Source organism: Liolophura sinensis, chromosome 5 (assembly GCF_032854445.1).
Source record: "Liolophura sinensis isolate JHLJ2023 chromosome 5, CUHK_Ljap_v2, whole genome shotgun sequence".
NCBI classification, from domain to species: domain Eukaryota; kingdom Metazoa; phylum Mollusca; class Polyplacophora; order Chitonida; family Chitonidae; genus Liolophura; species Liolophura sinensis.
The window spans coordinates 2,681,633-2,698,863 of record NC_088299.1 but is presented as its reverse complement, the minus strand read 5'-3'; the positions used below and the strand labels follow the sequence as shown (position 1 = coordinate 2,698,863).

Sequence of the window (17,231 nt, the reverse complement as noted above, 5' to 3'; positions counted from 1 at the left end):
TCTGTGTCATACACAGTACTTCTCATGTTAGGTACATATGTACCAGCACATCGACCATGCCCATGTTGTGTAAATGTACGTATCAGGCCTCAGATCATCCCTTGCATGATCTAGAGTACTAAACGAGTGTTAATTTCACCGGATCATCAGTTTAATACTGTGATAAGTTTACAGGAGAACATGCAGCGTTTCTGAATTGTAAGTAAGGTGTATACTAAAACGTTGTGTACACTTGTAGAATTAAAATTTATACATGTATGATTCATTCTGTTGGTGTTGGTGCGATTTTCAGGAAATGATTTCATATCAGGAACTACATGTACCGTACATGCATATGTGAAGTTAACGGAGTGCAATTATATAATATATGCATGTTGAACCAGAAGGTCTGTGATATCATGTGTAAACTTACATGTTGTTCTGATAAATACTAGCCTTTAGTTGTTTTAAATACATTTGTTCAAGTACCTCTTTTTCAGCTGAAATAATGTTGGGTATTGTTCACTCGGTTGTATGCATGTGTAGGCATTTTCAACTTTGTGGGATCAAGGAACCTCTTACCAATGTGACTGCTGTATGTCGAGCTCACGCTGGCTTCCTCTCCATTGGTACATGGAAAGGTCTCTCAGCAACCCGCAGATGGTCATCAGTTTTCCCAGGGTTCTACCCAGTTTCCTCCCACCATAATGCTGATCACTGTTGCACAAGTGAAATAAATAAATTTTCAACTTTGCTTGTTGTTTATTTTACCATTCTCTTGTTCTTCTACAGCTCAGTGCTAAGAGAGAAGCGTTTTTCAAAATGGAACCTCCGGCGCCAAAGTTTGACCCAAGCGCCCGGTCAGGACTGACCTCAGACAGGGAGCGTGAACGGCCTCACATTCGCGAGCGGGAACCCATCGACCATGATCGTTACATGGAGAAGAATCACCGTGACAACCATAAGGAACTGGAGGGATACGTCGGCTTTGCGAATTTACCTAACCAAGTTTACCGCAAGAGCGTGAAGCGAGGCTTTGAGTTTACTCTGATGGTTGTAGGTGAGTTGTTAAAATTGGTTACTGAATGTGAATTTTTAAACTTAATGCATTATGTATGACTTTGTGTTGTTGACGCATAATTATTTTACTTTCTCATCGGATTCGTTGTTTAGGCACATTTTAATGATAGTAAAATATAGTTAAGGTGATATAGTTAAGGAATTAGGTAAAATATACTTGCCTCTGTGAAGTTACATCCGTTCATGTATCGCGTTATCAGTCCTTAGCCAATTTTGATTCAGTGGGAATGTTGTCATGCACATGGATGAATAATGTTGAGACTGGTTTTGTACCGTTCATAAAGTCAGTTAAAATGGTTCATCTGCTTTTGATTACGAAACCAATTGGAAGAGATTGTCAAACAATATATTGCTTTCGTGTATGAGATTATGAGTGCTGTTTTCATGAAATAGTTTTCATTATTTTACATGTGTCCACCAGCCAGTCCTAGCTGTCATTTAGAAGCAAACTCATGTTGATAAGCTGGATTTGTTAGCACATGAGCTGTTTTCCGGAAGTGTTTGTATCCTGCACACACATTGCAGGGCTTGCATTATCTCTTTGAACAGATGGCTACCCCGAAAAAGTAGAAAGTTATCGGACAAAGAATTAAATGAAATGTTGGTGTCTACGTGCAATTTTTCTTCAGCCTTTGTAACTGCCTTCTGCTGAACCCCCTGTCTTGTATACATTCGGTCACAGGCTTGCATGTAGTGAATATGGTTATAAACATTCAGTACCCATATATATATGTCAGAAGTCCAGTCCCTAGAAGTATGTAACTTCCCTATAGCTTGCCTCCATGGCACAGTACACCTGTTACGTCATCTGTGGAAGGTTAGGCCACCTGATGGAGAAATATGTCAACCTCTTAGGTGGAAGTTGTGAACTAAATCATGGGAAATCTAATTGTAAACAGCTGCTACGAGAACTGGCCACTGCGTATTTAAAAACTACGATTTAAATAATCGTCATTGGTATGCAGTTATAAACCCATTGACTATTTTTATTTTTCCAAGCGTCTCTAAAACAGTTACTATCCAAGACACTGTTATTCTTTTACAAAACTCTCCTTTTGTCGTAATTATTTAAATTATTAAATAATTATTTAAAGCCTGTTTCAACACAACCGCATGTGGATCTCTTCATGCATCAGCCGTTTCTCAAACGTTAGCTACGCAACAGAGAGGTGAAAATACATGGCAGTGCAGATATGTCACATAATGTGTTAGTTAATGTGTATTAGATAGGAGAAAAGTGTAATGTGCTGTAGAGACTATAGGGAAGTTGCTTACATCTAGGTAATGTAGATATTATAAATACTGCATTAATTAAACTATCATGCAATACTCTAGCTTACATTCATACACATATTTATGAATATTCCCTTTCCTCTGGCTTAACAACTAGCTGTACATCGGCAAAACAACCATTAGGCTGACTGAGAAATCTAACTTGAGACTTTTGAAAGTTTTCCAAAAGTGACTCCAGATGTCTACATATTTGAGGGAAAGAATCGTTAACCATTCTGGATTCTGTAAGCTGTATGAAGCCCAGTAACGGAATGTGATTCATGGGATATGTGCTGTTAAGGTTAGATATACAGTATACTGAATGGCAGTCTGGCCTGACAGTGCTGTACATTTGAACATGTATGTGGGTCACATCTGGTACTAAGGAATTGGCGTCTCAATCTCTAATACACATACTCTACTCTCTAGCATACCCTGTCAGCACTAAGCGTCCACTTCCTATAGGGCTTCAGCCTTAAGAGAGATGTTCCAAACATACACACAGGATGTGCATTTCTGAATTGTTACAATACTTTTTCTGTCCCTTGCTGAGAGCGCTTAATGGATCCTCTGCTACAGGCAAACCAGCCTGTGGTTGAGGAGGCAGGCTGTGTGATTGATTCTACAGGTACCTTTATTTGCAAGGAAATTCTGAAGAGCTGTGTATCAGTTATGAACAAGCAGTTCGGCACCACACAGTTATGTGCCACACTTCTAATACCAGCCAGGGGCTTCCATGGACAAGGTGGTGAGCATGATGGCTCAGCTCTGTGACACAGGAGCCTCTCGCCAATGTGGTTGCTTTGAGTTCAAGCCCAGCTCATGCTGGCTTCCTCTCTGACTGTACATGGGAAGGTCTGCCAGGAATTTGCGGATGGTTGGGGATTACCACAGGTTCTGCCCGTTTTTTTCCCACCATAGTGTTGGCTGCGGTTGTATAAGTGAAATATTCTTGAGCATAAAACACCAGTCAAATAAAGAAAAATGAAAAAAATCTGTCTTTTTGGGCAATAATCTGTGGAGACCTGTACATTTCATGTTTAAAATCAATTTCATCAAGGACTTACAAAAATGATACATAAAATCAGAAAGAAAAGTTTGGTCTGATAGGTATTCATTTTCATACAGCCGACATATTGACATCTGTTGGCTTTGTGAAATCAGAAATCAAGATCCCACAGAACCTGCCCAGTTTCTCCCACAGTAATGCTGGCTGCCGTCATAGAAGTGAAATATTTTTGAGAACATAAAACACCATTAAATAAGCAAAGAAGAAATCAAGAATACAGGTATACATAATTGCCTCTCTGGTTGATTGATGTAAGATGCTTTATTAATAGATTTTCATCTTGTTTACAACTTTCATATAACAACAATTATTCTTGTAGCTGTCTCTTCTGGTGAAAGTAGGACAGATACCGAGTGCTCTAAAAAATTTATTTACACATTCATTACATGACACTTAGGTGCACATTGATCTTGTGGATAGGAATGTTGTTAATGCTGAGAAGTCAAGTGTAAGATCCCGCCTGGATTATGATAGAGGTGAGAGTGTGTCAGCTGTAACCTTTAGCTCATCAGGTGTACCATAGACCACAAGTGTTATAGTCCTAAGGTGGGCTGGATATATACTTGTTAACACACCTGCTGATCACAATACTTGCGAGCTACTCTAGTATTTCCAGAGACAAAACAGTTATCAGTTTCTGGAGATGCGGTTAACAATGCTAACATTTCACCTGTGCCTGTTTGCACGTTTTATCTGCCTATGAGAGTGTAATTAGTCTTAGAACTTCATGTGTCTGAAGGTTTATCTGGAAGGTAGAAACGTATCAGGGGCCTCCGTGGCTTAGTTGATTAGCGTGCTGCCACAGGGTAATGACCCAGAAGCCTCTCACCAATGCATTCGCTGTGAGTTCAAGTCCAGCTCATGCTGGCTACCTCTCCAGCCTTACGTGGGAAGGTCTGCCAGCAGCCTGCACATGGTGGCGGGTTTCCCCTGGGCTCTGTCCGGTTTCCTCCCACCATAATGTTGGCTGCCCTCGTATAAGTGAAATATTCTTGAGTATGGCATAGAACAGCAATCAAATAAATAAATAAATAGAAAGATATACTCCTGGAAAAGCATGTTTCAGCACCAAAGATAATGTCATGACATTTCCTCTAAAAATGCACTTTTTAGGTCATCTAACTCTTTCCCCTGCTGTGTATCAGCTTCCTCATGAATTACTCATCCTGTTATAGGAGGCCTGTACATGTCACATTGCCTGTGTTAAACACTATATCAAATTTCATCGGGAGTGTTACACTTCATGGTTCCCTATGACAACAAACTAGAACATAAACACTGTGTTTCACAACTAGTTCGCATTCATGGTATAGGAGAACAGTTGTCATGTATAATATAAGTGTATATGGTTTTGCATTATGTAGGTGTAGATAAGGAGCACGTGAGCGCATATTGACTGACAAATCCAACCACGCTACCCTGTGCCTAAGCTCAAGTTGATCTTGACACTGTGAGTGAATGTAGCCAGCTGAGTTAGAGAGCTGAGGTTTAAATAGGTATACAATAACAATGGGGCACTACACCAGGCGGCCTCATGTATGACAGATGTTTTTCTCTACCTGACCTGGTATTTGTCTATCTGCCTCTGTGATGTATGATGTCTTGTTTACTAAACATCCATGAAGATATCAGCTTTTGCATTGCCTACATTATACCATTCAGTTTGAAGTAAGGCAGTGAGGTGGACCTGAGATAACAGAATGTGTCTTTTAACTGAAAAATCTCTGGTCTGGATGATTTTTTGTGGTCAAGGTGTCTACACTAGCGACTCAGTCTGAACCCCTTTCTTTTCCTCAGTGAGATGATATATGGAGCACATTTTTGTTTGTCTTGTTTTTTTACTGAGCCTCATTGTATTTCACAGATAATGTTACTCAAGAAATTCACTCATGACCTTTTGTTAGTATAAAAAAAAAATGACCATTTGGTAATTGTCAATAAAAAAATCACTCTTTGGCAAGCTGTGTATGAGCAATAATTAATAACATGTTTCACTATACTCAGCAGGAATCTCTTATAACCATAATGGTGAGATAAATAAATACACCTGTACATTCACATGTCTGATTACCTGTCATATTATGTACGCTTTAGAGTTGTGTTACATGTAGAAAAGCTTCTTCTTTCAATCACTTGTCCCCACAACCGGATAAAAGTGGCAAAAGGCTCCCTCCCTCCTCTATGACTATACAAAATTACAGTGATTTTTCCATTTTTTAAAACCATGATAGCTTTAAAATTTAAGATAATTTATGCTCTCAGTTCTAAAGTATGTGTACTCCAGATAGAAAACTTACTCAATTTTGCTATCTATTTACTTTTCGTGTAAAATTTGTATATGCAGAAAACTGAAGTCTATGTGTACAGTGGGTAATATGTCTTTTATTTTAAATTCTATGTTTGAGGGGTGGACCAAATCTGATGTTACTAGGGCCTCTTAACATTAAGGTCCAGCACTGGTTGTCACATACAAAAATTAAACTGTCCAAGAAAAGCAGGCTAAGTATACAGTACAACAGTAGTTCATAAATGTACATGTAGGAATCAGGTGTATGGGGTTTGTAAAGGCCCAGGCTGTTTGAAGTTTAAGCAATAGAGACACATTGGTGTGTACCAGGCGTGACTGACCATGGTTTACTCAGGGCATTCCTCTCCAGGTAGCTGCTGTGATCCTAACTCTGTGGATTAAGGACAGGTAAGCTTTGAGTACCTGGCCACACCTGACAAGTGTCGACCTCTTTTCACCTGGTCACATCCCACAATGGGAGTGCATAACGAGAGTCTGGTGGGTTTAAAGCATACTATTGAACCCAGGAAGCAGTATGCTGGCATTGTCACAACAGTGTGTAGTATACAGTGTAGATTCTACAAGTATCTGGCTTGTGTTACTTTGCATGTACATGTATGATGAACAATAAATAAAAGCGCTGAAAGGAAGAAAGAGGGAAAGAAGAAAACAAGATTGTCAGGGACAAGGCAATCCAGACACTATATTTTATGTGTATATCTATTTCAAAGATAACATCATTTAAAGATTTATGATTTTATCTCCACATCCAATGAAAATTAATCGGGTAATGCAAACTGTATGCAAGGAAGATAAAGTACACTAGCCCTTTCATCAGGCTACACATTCACAGTTTATGTTTTTCTTCACAGGTAGGGGCCTCCGTGGCTCAGTCGGTTAAAGCACTAGCGCAGCGTAATGACCCAGGAGTCTCTCACCAATGCGGTCGCTGTGAGTTCAAGTCCAGCTCATGCTGGCTTCCTCTCCGGCCGTACGTGAGAAGGTCTGCCAGCAACCTGCGGATGGTCGTGGGTTTCCTCCGGGCTCTGCCCGGTTTCCACCCACCATAATGCTGGCCGCCGTCGTATAAGTGAAATATTCTTGAGTACGGCGTAAAACACCAATCAAAAAAAAAAAAAAAAAAAAAAAATCTTCACAGGTACAGGGTATATTACATAATGTTAAAAAATAATATCTAGATTTCAGATTACTTCTACCCCATTGATAAATCATATTTATGTTGTAAATGACAAAGTGGTAGCCACGACAAAGTTGCAAACTTCGGTTAATTCTGAGATGTCTGTTGATCTTAGTACAGGTTTGTTTGTTTCAAAGGTAAGGTGATACCTTAGGAAAAAATATAAACTTTAGCAGGAAAAGTAGTATTTTATGACATTTATTTGTCTCTAAAATGTACTTTTATGAACCAAATTTTTAGGTTATTTACCGTAATTCAACTCACACACACACACACACACACACACACACACACACACATGGAGTTTTTCATTTGGATCAGATGCTGCTGCGAAAATGTTATTGATTATCTCCCATGTTATGTTCCTCAACGTCAAACAAGCATGTCATTTTTGAAGATACATGTATGTTTTAAGGTTAATACTCAGGGTGCAGATGTTACCTACATGTACATAAATGTGTAGATTTACATGATATACAGTGTAGAGGCCTCACACAGAGCTACCCTCTAATTTGTAACTTTTGTCAGTTCATCACCTGTCCCCAAAAACCTGAAGATCCAGCCTTTGTGTCTGTAATTACATCTAATGCCACCTTTTTTTTTGTTCTGTTTTTAATTCTCGAAGTAAAAAACTTGACTGTTCTATTCCACACCTTGTATTCTTAAATATTTTTGCCTATGCTACATTTGTATGGTTAGATTCAGTCATCTGCATCTTATCTACATACAGTGACTGTAGAGTTTGCTGGTTTCCTGCAGTCTAGATTTTTCATCCTTATATTTATTTGATTGGTGTTTTACGCTGTACTCTCATCCTTATATCTTAGATAAGTGTTGAGCTTGATGGTTTCCTAGAGTCCAGATTTTTCATCTTTATATCATGGATAAATGTAGAGCAAATTTCCTAGTTTAAACTGACCACCAGCTCATGTATACATGAAAGTGAAAAATATACTTAAATATGGCGTTAAACAACAATCAAATAAATAGTTTATTGTACATATTTATTTATAAAAAGTAGTCTATGCTCTTTGTGTGTTTTAGTCAAAATTGGTTCTATCTTTTAGGAACGTTTTAAATGTAATAAATAAATATCTCTAGGCACAGTAATCATGGTGCGAAGATTTAATGCCTTGTTCGATTAAAACACAACCATATTAACCACATTCATAATCTATGTATTTTTAGGAAAGGTGTGTGACAAATGACTGTTTTACATGCATGTTTTAAAACTAAAATACACAAATAAATGCAATGTATATAGTGACATTTGGGCCAAAGTTTATTTTTAGCTTAGTCATATATACTGTAAATAACCTCAAATTTAATCCAAGCAAGTGAGAGTTCTGTTGATGTTAGAAAAGTGCCAGACTGGGAAAATGTAATTTTCAGCACCAAGAATAGTGTTTTATGACATTTGTATGTCTCCAAAAATACACGTTTTGGGTTGAAATTTTAGATCATTTTGGGCATGTACATCAGTTTAGCAGATAACGATGTTGTGTGTGTGTGAGCAGAATTAGACTGGCTACAGCCAGAACATCTGGAGGATGGGGGAAGTAGATAAGGGCATTGTTAAATAATTCTTTATCCTGGATAGCACTGGCTTATCAGAAATATTAGGGTCTGTCAGTAGGCAAAATAGGGATAGGCATTTCTAAAAAAAAAAAAAAAAATTATCAAAGCCCAATAAAAACTAAAATTAAAAAGTGCGGCCCTTTTTAAGTGGGTTGGTCAGGCTACCCCCCAACAAAAGTTTTTCTAATGTTGGCCTAAACATTAGTCAGGCGGGGTGCAGGGCTAGGAATATGCTGCAGACTTGATGTACATGTATTGCAGACTCTACCTCTGTGTGTTTAAGTTTTATGACTGGGCATTACTCAACATTAGGGGAGATAAATACACTGTACAAGCTCAAGGATTATGTGCTCTGGACTATGTGAATATACAGTTATTTACTGTAATCTGTGGCAGAGGTCTGGGAAGTTAGTTCCTGGATTCTGCTGTGTATAAATTCTGTTATGGTATACATGTCCACCAAGATAAGATGTCCACTAGTCCAGGGGGCTCTCCTCACTCATGCCTGTGGCCTAATGAGTTCCCCATCCTGCCTAAATTAATGGGAAAGCAGGCAAAATCTATTCTGTCAGTAACAGTTTGTGTGAAGGGCATCCTGGGCCAAATGGACAGCTGAAATGAGCTGTGTGGTACCATCCACAGGACCAGCTTTTCACATGCTATAAAAATATCAAACTCATTCTGATAACAGGAAATGAGGGACCTAAAAGTGTACAGAGCTAGACCAAACAAACAAAATGGGAGATATAGTGGCACCCTGTGGCAATAAAAATTAGACACCTGTATTTATTTCGTTCATGTTGAGAAATGTTCATATTATAACCCAGAGCTAAGTAATGATTTACTTGTATATGAGTATTTCCCACAGCATGTATTGATGCTAAGAAAATTATGATCTATTATGATCAGGTATTTGTATGCTAGGAAGCATTTGTATGCTAGGAAGCATTTGTATGCCGGGCAGGCATTTGTTTGCCAGGCAAGTATTTGTATGCCGGGCAGGTATTTGTATGCTAGGAAGCATTTGGATGCCGGGCAAGCATTTGGATGCCAGGCAAGCATTTGTTTGCCAGGCAAGTATTTGTATGCTAGGAAGCATTTGTATGCCAGGCAGGCATTTGTATGCTAGGAAGCATTTGTATGCCGGGCAGGCATTTGTATGCTAGGAAGCATTTGTATGCCGGGCAGGTATTTGTATGCCGGGCAAGCATTTGTATGCCGGGCAAGCATTTGGATGCCAGGCAAGCATTTGGATGCCAGGCAAGCATTTGCATGCCAGGCAAGCATTAGGATGTTAGGCAGGCATTTGGATGCCAGGCAGGCATTTGGATGTGAGACAGGCATTTTTATGCGTTAGTTAGACATTTAGATGCCAGGCAAGCATTAGGATGTTAGGCAGGCATTTTTATGCCAGGCAGGCATTTGGATGTTAGGTAGGCATTTGGATGCCAGGCAAGCATTTGGATGCCAGGCAAGCATTTGTATAATATCTATGTACATGTATACATGTACATCTATGAGTTCTTCTTCCAAAAGAAATATTTTTTGTCTGGTTTGAAATTCAGTGCTTGTAAGTTGGGTTTTTATTTTAAGAACATAAGTCATAGATCCATTAGACTTTTGATTTGATGGGGTTTAAAATTACACAGTATCGGATAATTTCTATTCCTTGGAAGAATGTGTCTGGAATGCATGTATTTTACTATGCACTGGCTGGCTGTTTAACAGTGCAAGTTTTGTCCGCCACTGTTCAGGCATGCTTTGAGGGGCGTACATGTACATTCTTTGATAGTGGGAACTAAGTTTATATCAATATCTGTCAGAGCTGTATACATGGGAGAATTCCTGTCCCAGCTGCCACAGCCAGAGAGACTGTTTATAGAATTACAGGCGGATAAATTATCGCGTTTTTTTGATTAAAGCCAACTGTGAGTAGTGTAGTATAGTGAGTGAGGTCAGAGTTAACAGGACTAGGCCAGTATTAATGTGTAGAGACAAGCCAGAGTTTCCACCTGGGGGAGAAGCTGGCAAGACTTGATAAACACACTAAATAATCCGCCCATATGCTTTACAGTATACAGCTTCATTGATACTCTAATTTTCTCTAGTGTTTCAGTCTGTATTGAAACCTTCATCTCGCCTAGTTTTTCTGTAGACTTGACAGTGTTCGTCACATGTATTATCTTTTATGTTTTAGTGTGCCTACATATTGGTACTGTAAGCTCATTGAAAGGAACCTGTTCTTCCTTGGTTGAGGGCATTTCTGTCCCAATTGAGGGCACCGCTGTCTGGTTTGAGGGCATCACTGTGTTTTATATAAGGGCACCAGGCCATGAGATTTGGGTAGTTGACATAACTAAAAAATCGGTTACAGGTTTTAAGCCTTGAATAACCAATTGTTCGGTTTCGCTACAATGCGAAAAGAGACACAAGCGCTCTAGCAATTTGGTTATGTGAACATGTGGCTGGTAACGCCATCTACAGCAGATTTTTTATTTGCTGTAACTTTGGCAAAGCTTATTAATTTACACATGAAGTTGGTTGTATTGCAGTATAGTCCACCATCATACATGTCCAGCAGAATCCTCGCATCGCACAAAGGCTACATGTACATGGCGGCCCACAGCATGAACGGTGATGAAAATAGATCGGGGTGGATCAGAAAGCTACAATAAAACATATATGTCATACACACTGAGCATCACATGGCTTTCAAGGCCAGACCTTTTTTCTCTTTTGATGATTAATGTTTACAGTGTTTACTTTTATAAGTAGCTGCTTGTAGTACGTGTAAAATCCGACTGGCTTGTGGTGCCCTCACCATTCCCGTCTGATAAAATGGTTTTGTCCACAGGGTGAAATAATATAACCACTGACACGAGTGAATGTCAGTGATGACCAGTTCATGGGAAGTTGTTGACTAGTGAAAGTTTAAATTCTGTTCAAATTAATATGTCATGTTTCTCCACTTACCACTAACTCACTGAAAGCACCTTACCCGCTGACATGGGAAGATCTGTCAGCAACCTGCGGACGGTTGTGGGTTTGATTCTGGCCATATACGACGTAAAACAACAATCAAATAAATAAATAATGGTCTTCATCTTTCTGTGTTTCAGGTGAATCTGGTTTAGGGAAATCTACGCTGATCAACTCTTTGTTCCTCACAGATCTGTACAGTGCTGAATATCCCGGCCCTTCACATAGGATACAGAAAACTGTCAAGGTATCATCACCAATACACACGGATGAGAATTTTCAACTGATTAGCTGATTTTAAGGGAATTCTGGAGTTTCATAGAATATACTATTTGGCCAGAATCGCTGAAACTAAAACTTTTTCTAATAGGAGTCAACTAGTAGAAGAAATTTAAGCTTATTTTCATAGAAAAAGTCTCTCTTCTCTCTCAGTATTCATTGCACTTTAGCTTTCTTAGGTTGATAGTTCAAAACCTCTATGGTCTGCCAGCAACCTGCGGATAGTCGTGGGTTTCCCCTGGGCTCTGCCCGGTTTCCACCCACCATAATGCTGGCCGCCATCGTATAAGTGAAATGTTCTTGAGTACGTCGTAAAACACCAATGAAATAAATAAATAAATCAAAACCTCTATGTTAACACATGGCTGCTGGATTCATCACCTATGACTTTGTGGAAAGTTTGCAAAATTGACAATTAGTATTGACTCAAAGTACACATTCTTCTCGCTTTGAGATAATCAGCAAATATAGTAAAGCTCAAGTCATACGAATAAATCAGGAATTTCAGATTGTCGTTAATTTTTTGAATTTGAATTTTTTGAAAATTCAGATGTTAAGGATTTGAAGAAGGATGTAACATTTAACAGTTGTATGTTCTTCTTGGCTTCAAGCATTGGAACACAGAGAATTTTAATGAATGGATGACAAACTTTGCTGCTTCTTTAACATTTGGCTCCCTTTGACAATATGATCTTCAGATAATGATGGTAAATGTGGTGCAATTTTTAATCAGATTGAGGGGAAAAATCTGACCCACCCACACTTTCTAATTCTATTCTGAAGTACATTAAGTGAAGGCTAAGAACTGAGAGCCGGAATGATGATGTATGATGGTATACACGTATGTAATGTTGTGTTTGTGACAGGTGGACACAACACAAGTTTCGTTGAAGGAGAATGGTGTACATCTGAAGCTGACTATAGTGGACACGCCTGGTTTTGGGGACGCTGTGGACAACAGTAATTGGTGGGTGCTCTTTCTTGTTACCCTAAGGAATTCATTCAGTGAGAAATAAGTTGAATATGGTGGTTAAGTTGGTATGAATGGAGCTCACAGGTAAAAGGGGCTTAATCCCAATTAAATCAGGCATAAGGCGTGAAATACGAAAATCTTGGTACAGTACTGTTTAACTTGGCTCAGAATAAAGGTATGGGCCTTGAACTAATTGGACAATGTTCATTGATGTTTAATGTGACTAAGAGTACCATGCTTTGTGTCTTTGATGTGGTATTACATTGAGGCACCACTGCATTTGTCTGTGTTTGGATGCTATAAAGACCGTCTCTCTTGATTTGACAAGCATACAAGTTGTCATTTGGAGAGTGACAATAAATTTTTTTCTTGAATGACAAAATTTTTGTAATACATGTTGGTTTGAAATTTTCATGAGGTAAATATTACATTTTTCAGCTGGCAGCCTATTACAGACTTTATTGACAGCAAATATGAAGAGTATTTGACAGCTGAATCTCGTGTGAATCGTGTTACAATCGTGGATAGCCGAGTTCACACCTGTCTGTATTTTATTGCCCCCACAGGCCATGGGTAAGTAACAAATCTTCTGCGTTGTACTGATGATATCCATGCATCTAGCCATATGAAGTCTACAGTAAATCATCTGGCGATACAAAGACTACAGTGAATCATCTAGCAGTATGAAGTCTACAGTAAATAATCTAGCGATATGAAGTCTACAGTAAATCATCTAGCAATATGAAGTCTACAGTAAATCACCTAGCAATATGAAGTTTACAGTAAATCACCTAGCCATATGAAATCTACAGTAAATCATCTGGCTATACGAAGACTACAGTGAATCATCTAGCAGTATGAAGTCTACAGTAAATAATCTAGCGATATGAAGTCTACAGTAAATCATCTAGCAATATGAAGTCTACAGTAAATCACCTAGCAATATGAAGTTTACAGTAAATCACCTAGCCATATGAAATCTACAGTAAATCATCTGGCTATACGAAGTCTACAGTAAATAATCTAGCGATATGAAGTCTACAGTAAATCATCTGGCGATACGAAGTCTACAGTGAATCATCTAGCAGTATGAAGTCTACAGTAAATAATCTAGCGATATGAAGTCTACAGTAAATCATCTGGCGATACGAAGTCTACAGTGAATCATCTGGCGATACGAAGTCTACAGTGAATCATCTAGCAATATGAAGTCTACAGTAAATAATCTAGTGATATGAAGTCTACAGTAAATCATCTGGCGATATGAAGTCTACAGTGAATCATCAAGCGATATGAAGTCTACAGTAAATCATTTAGCGATATGAAGTCTACAGTAAATCACCTAGCGATATGAAGTCTGAAGTAAATCATCCGGCAATACAAAGTCTACAGTAAATCACCTAGCGATATGAAGTCTGAAGTAAATCATCCGGCAATACAAAGTCTACAGTAAATCATCAAGCGATATGAAGTCTACGGTAAATCATTTAGCGATACAAAGTCTACAGTAAAGTATCTGCCGATATGAAGTCTACAGTAAATCACCTAGCGATATGAAGTCTACAGTAAACCACCTAGAAATATGCAGCCTGCAGTAAATCCTCTAGCGATATGAAGTCTACAGTAAATTACCTAGCGATACGAAGTCTACAGTAAATCATCTAGCGATACGAAGTCTACAGTAGATCACCTAGCAATATGAAGTCTACAGTAAATCACCTAGCGATATGAAGTCTACAGTAAATCACCTATGACTTAATGGAATTTTTCGTGAACTTATCACCCTGCTATGTGAACTGTAGGCCAGAAGGTTGATTAGTTGGTGAATAAACTTGTGAAGTTGTAGGAGATTTACTGTTAATCACTTTGCTGGTATTTTTCTCCAGCATAGTCAGTGAAGCTATTTACTTTAAGTAAGTCAGACTTCAGCGGTGGCCTGTCCTCTATTTGTTTCTTCCTATATTTGTTTGTATTGTGTACTATACATGTAATCTGAAGATTGATAACATACAACACAGGTCTGCTCCCGGGCTTCATATCATAACGAATCCAACAGCATCGTTTAGGATACTGTCATTTAATGTAGTGTGCTTTCAGTAATTGGTTGGCGGACAGGTTTCTGGTGATTAACCCTTCACACATGGTCATGAAAAATCTGTTTTTTTGAGGTTGTTTTTAGTGTACAAATATAACATACATTTTGCGATAAGAGGGACATACTGCTAAAAGTCGGTGTGATCTTGCAATCTGGTCCCTTTGCTGAGAGAATGACCCATGGACAGTAAATAAATTGGATTCAACCATTTGACAGACCAATCCATGTTAAAAGATGGGATGTCAACAGTTTGAAAGAACAATCCATTTTAAGAGATAGGATATCAACAATTTGACTAAGAGACCCATGTTAAAAGATAGTGTAAGGTGTAAACAATTTGATTAACCGACCCATGTTAAAAGATAGGGTGTCAACAATTTGACTGACATATGCAAATTAATGTACAGAACTGCTGTGGAAGCTAAAAATGACTCGGTCACTTCATTTTAACCATTGTCGCTTCAACGAAATTTTGCCCCACATTTCCCTAGGTGACCTAAGGCTCGGGATCTCAAAGCAATCTTAGACCTAAGTCAAAATTTGAAATCACTTTAAAATTGTTGTTTCTAGGTAAGTTGTAAAACAAATTTCAACTAAAATAATGGAAAGGTTTAATGATTAAAGTTTTGTCTTGCATCTAAGATCGCTTTGATGATCCTGGCACCTGATATTAAGCTTACACTAGAAGGAACATCTGATGTACATGTGTCAAACTGCCGTCTCCCTGTATGCCTTACTCACGCATTGTACATTTATATTGACAATTACTGATTGGTGATAAGATTTGGTGACTAATATACAAATGAGCTGAACTCTCCCGGGCAGTTAACTGATCAGAGCTTGTAATGCTGACGTTGTCTGACAGGAGTTCAGACAATCCTGATAGAAAACAGTTATTTTATACTGGGAAGTGCAGTTAGTTAATTATTTGTCAACAAAGACCTAGTTTCTTCCTGTTACATGAGTATCGGTTAGACCTGACCTCAGTATGGCGAGAATTGCACTCTAATGTAAAACACCATGTTAATGCTCTTTTTTTTTGGGGGGGGGATTTTTCAAGGCGATTAAAATGCTTTAATATTAATGATTTATGAATGATCTTTTTGAACCCCATGATAATATTTTTTTTTTAATTTTTCCAACCGAGTAAAATGATGCTAAAATTAATGATACAGCAGTGGTCTACTCTGTGGGTATCAGGAATGTCACTTCCATACTTTTTGCGTGGATTAGTTTGTTTCAGGATCAATTTGGAGAGTGTAGAATGCAGACCTCCCGCAGGTTATGTGTATTCAGTAGATAAACTATGTTTGGCACAGTATCATCAGAATAGGCCATTCTAGATTCCAGGGCTCAAAATGCATTTGACATCACCCAAAAAGTTTTTAAAAAACACAAATCAGATTGTTGTTTTTTTTTTGTTTTTTTTTTATACAGTGTTTGATGGTCATCTGACATTCACTTTATGTTTGTACCTTAAATTAAAAGATTGAAATGATGAATTAACAGCTATGCATGTACAAATTCAGATATAGCATTTGCTTGTAGCTTATGGAAAACAAGCAAAGTTGTAACTGTTTCATTTATGGGAGAGGAAAATAAAGGATTAAGAATTTTTTCCAAGTTACTAATACATTTGAAATTTTATTCTTATGGTAATGCTGAGGAATGAACTGGTTAAAGAAGCTATATCACTTTAAATATAAAAATAATCTCTTCAGAATTTTTCAGTTTTCTATTTTTTAATTATTTTTGTTTATATGAAGGTCGAAATGATATCAAGGGGTCATTCATGTTGATACTTGATAACCTTTGACTCAGTAAGTTGCACCTATAGTAATTTTTGTTGAAAGTTGTTGGGTTGCGTGCTATCTGTAGGACAGCCTGTTTATGTTACAGCGGCCTTTAGGCCTTGTGTTACATTCCATCATGATTTAAACATTAGTGACGTCCTAAAGAAACACATCATGTCATTGTTATGTTATTAGTGATCTGAGATACACAGCACAGAGGCATTTTAAATGGCTGTACTGTCTTGGTTTATACACGTTAACACAGAGACCCAATGTGGTGTGTTTCATTGCATATTTGAGGATATACTATATTCTGCTCTAGCCATGCAAAATGTGACTGTTTATTTGCCTGAGAAACATTCCAGGCTGTCCCATCAAACAACCTATCTAGCTGTGGGAGACTCGTCTATGACCAGTCAGACAATCAGCTGTTTGTGGAGAGGCTAATCTGAACAGCTGTAAGCTGATGCTCACATTCTGATCCTATCTGTCAACAGCTCACTTCATACACAAAGAAGCACTGTTCTGGGTCACACAGATAGGTTATCCTTATGCAAGGGGAATTACCCTGATGGTGCCTAAGCTTCTACATGTAATGCATAGTTATGCCCCCTGAATGTACATTGCCACGAAAAATTGACTTTCTATA

The 17,231-nt window shown here is 38.3% G+C and overlaps 1 protein-coding gene across 4 annotated transcripts in view; it reads left to right on the top strand.

Annotated features, from left to right (window-relative positions):
* The window catches only part of LOC135465405 (septin-7-like), a 40,974-nt gene that overhangs the window by 13,287 nt on the left and 10,456 nt on the right, over positions 1-17,231 (top strand). For all 4 annotated transcript variants that reach the window (XM_064742641.1, XM_064742640.1, XM_064742639.1 and 1 more), the window contains exons 2-5: positions 772-1,039; positions 11,583-11,689; positions 12,588-12,688; positions 13,133-13,267. In XM_064742641.1, the coding sequence (XP_064598711.1) occupies positions 772-1,039; positions 11,583-11,689; positions 12,588-12,688; positions 13,133-13,267 (611 nt within the window). The remainder of the gene's footprint in view (positions 1-771; positions 1,040-11,582; positions 11,690-12,587; positions 12,689-13,132; positions 13,268-17,231) is intronic.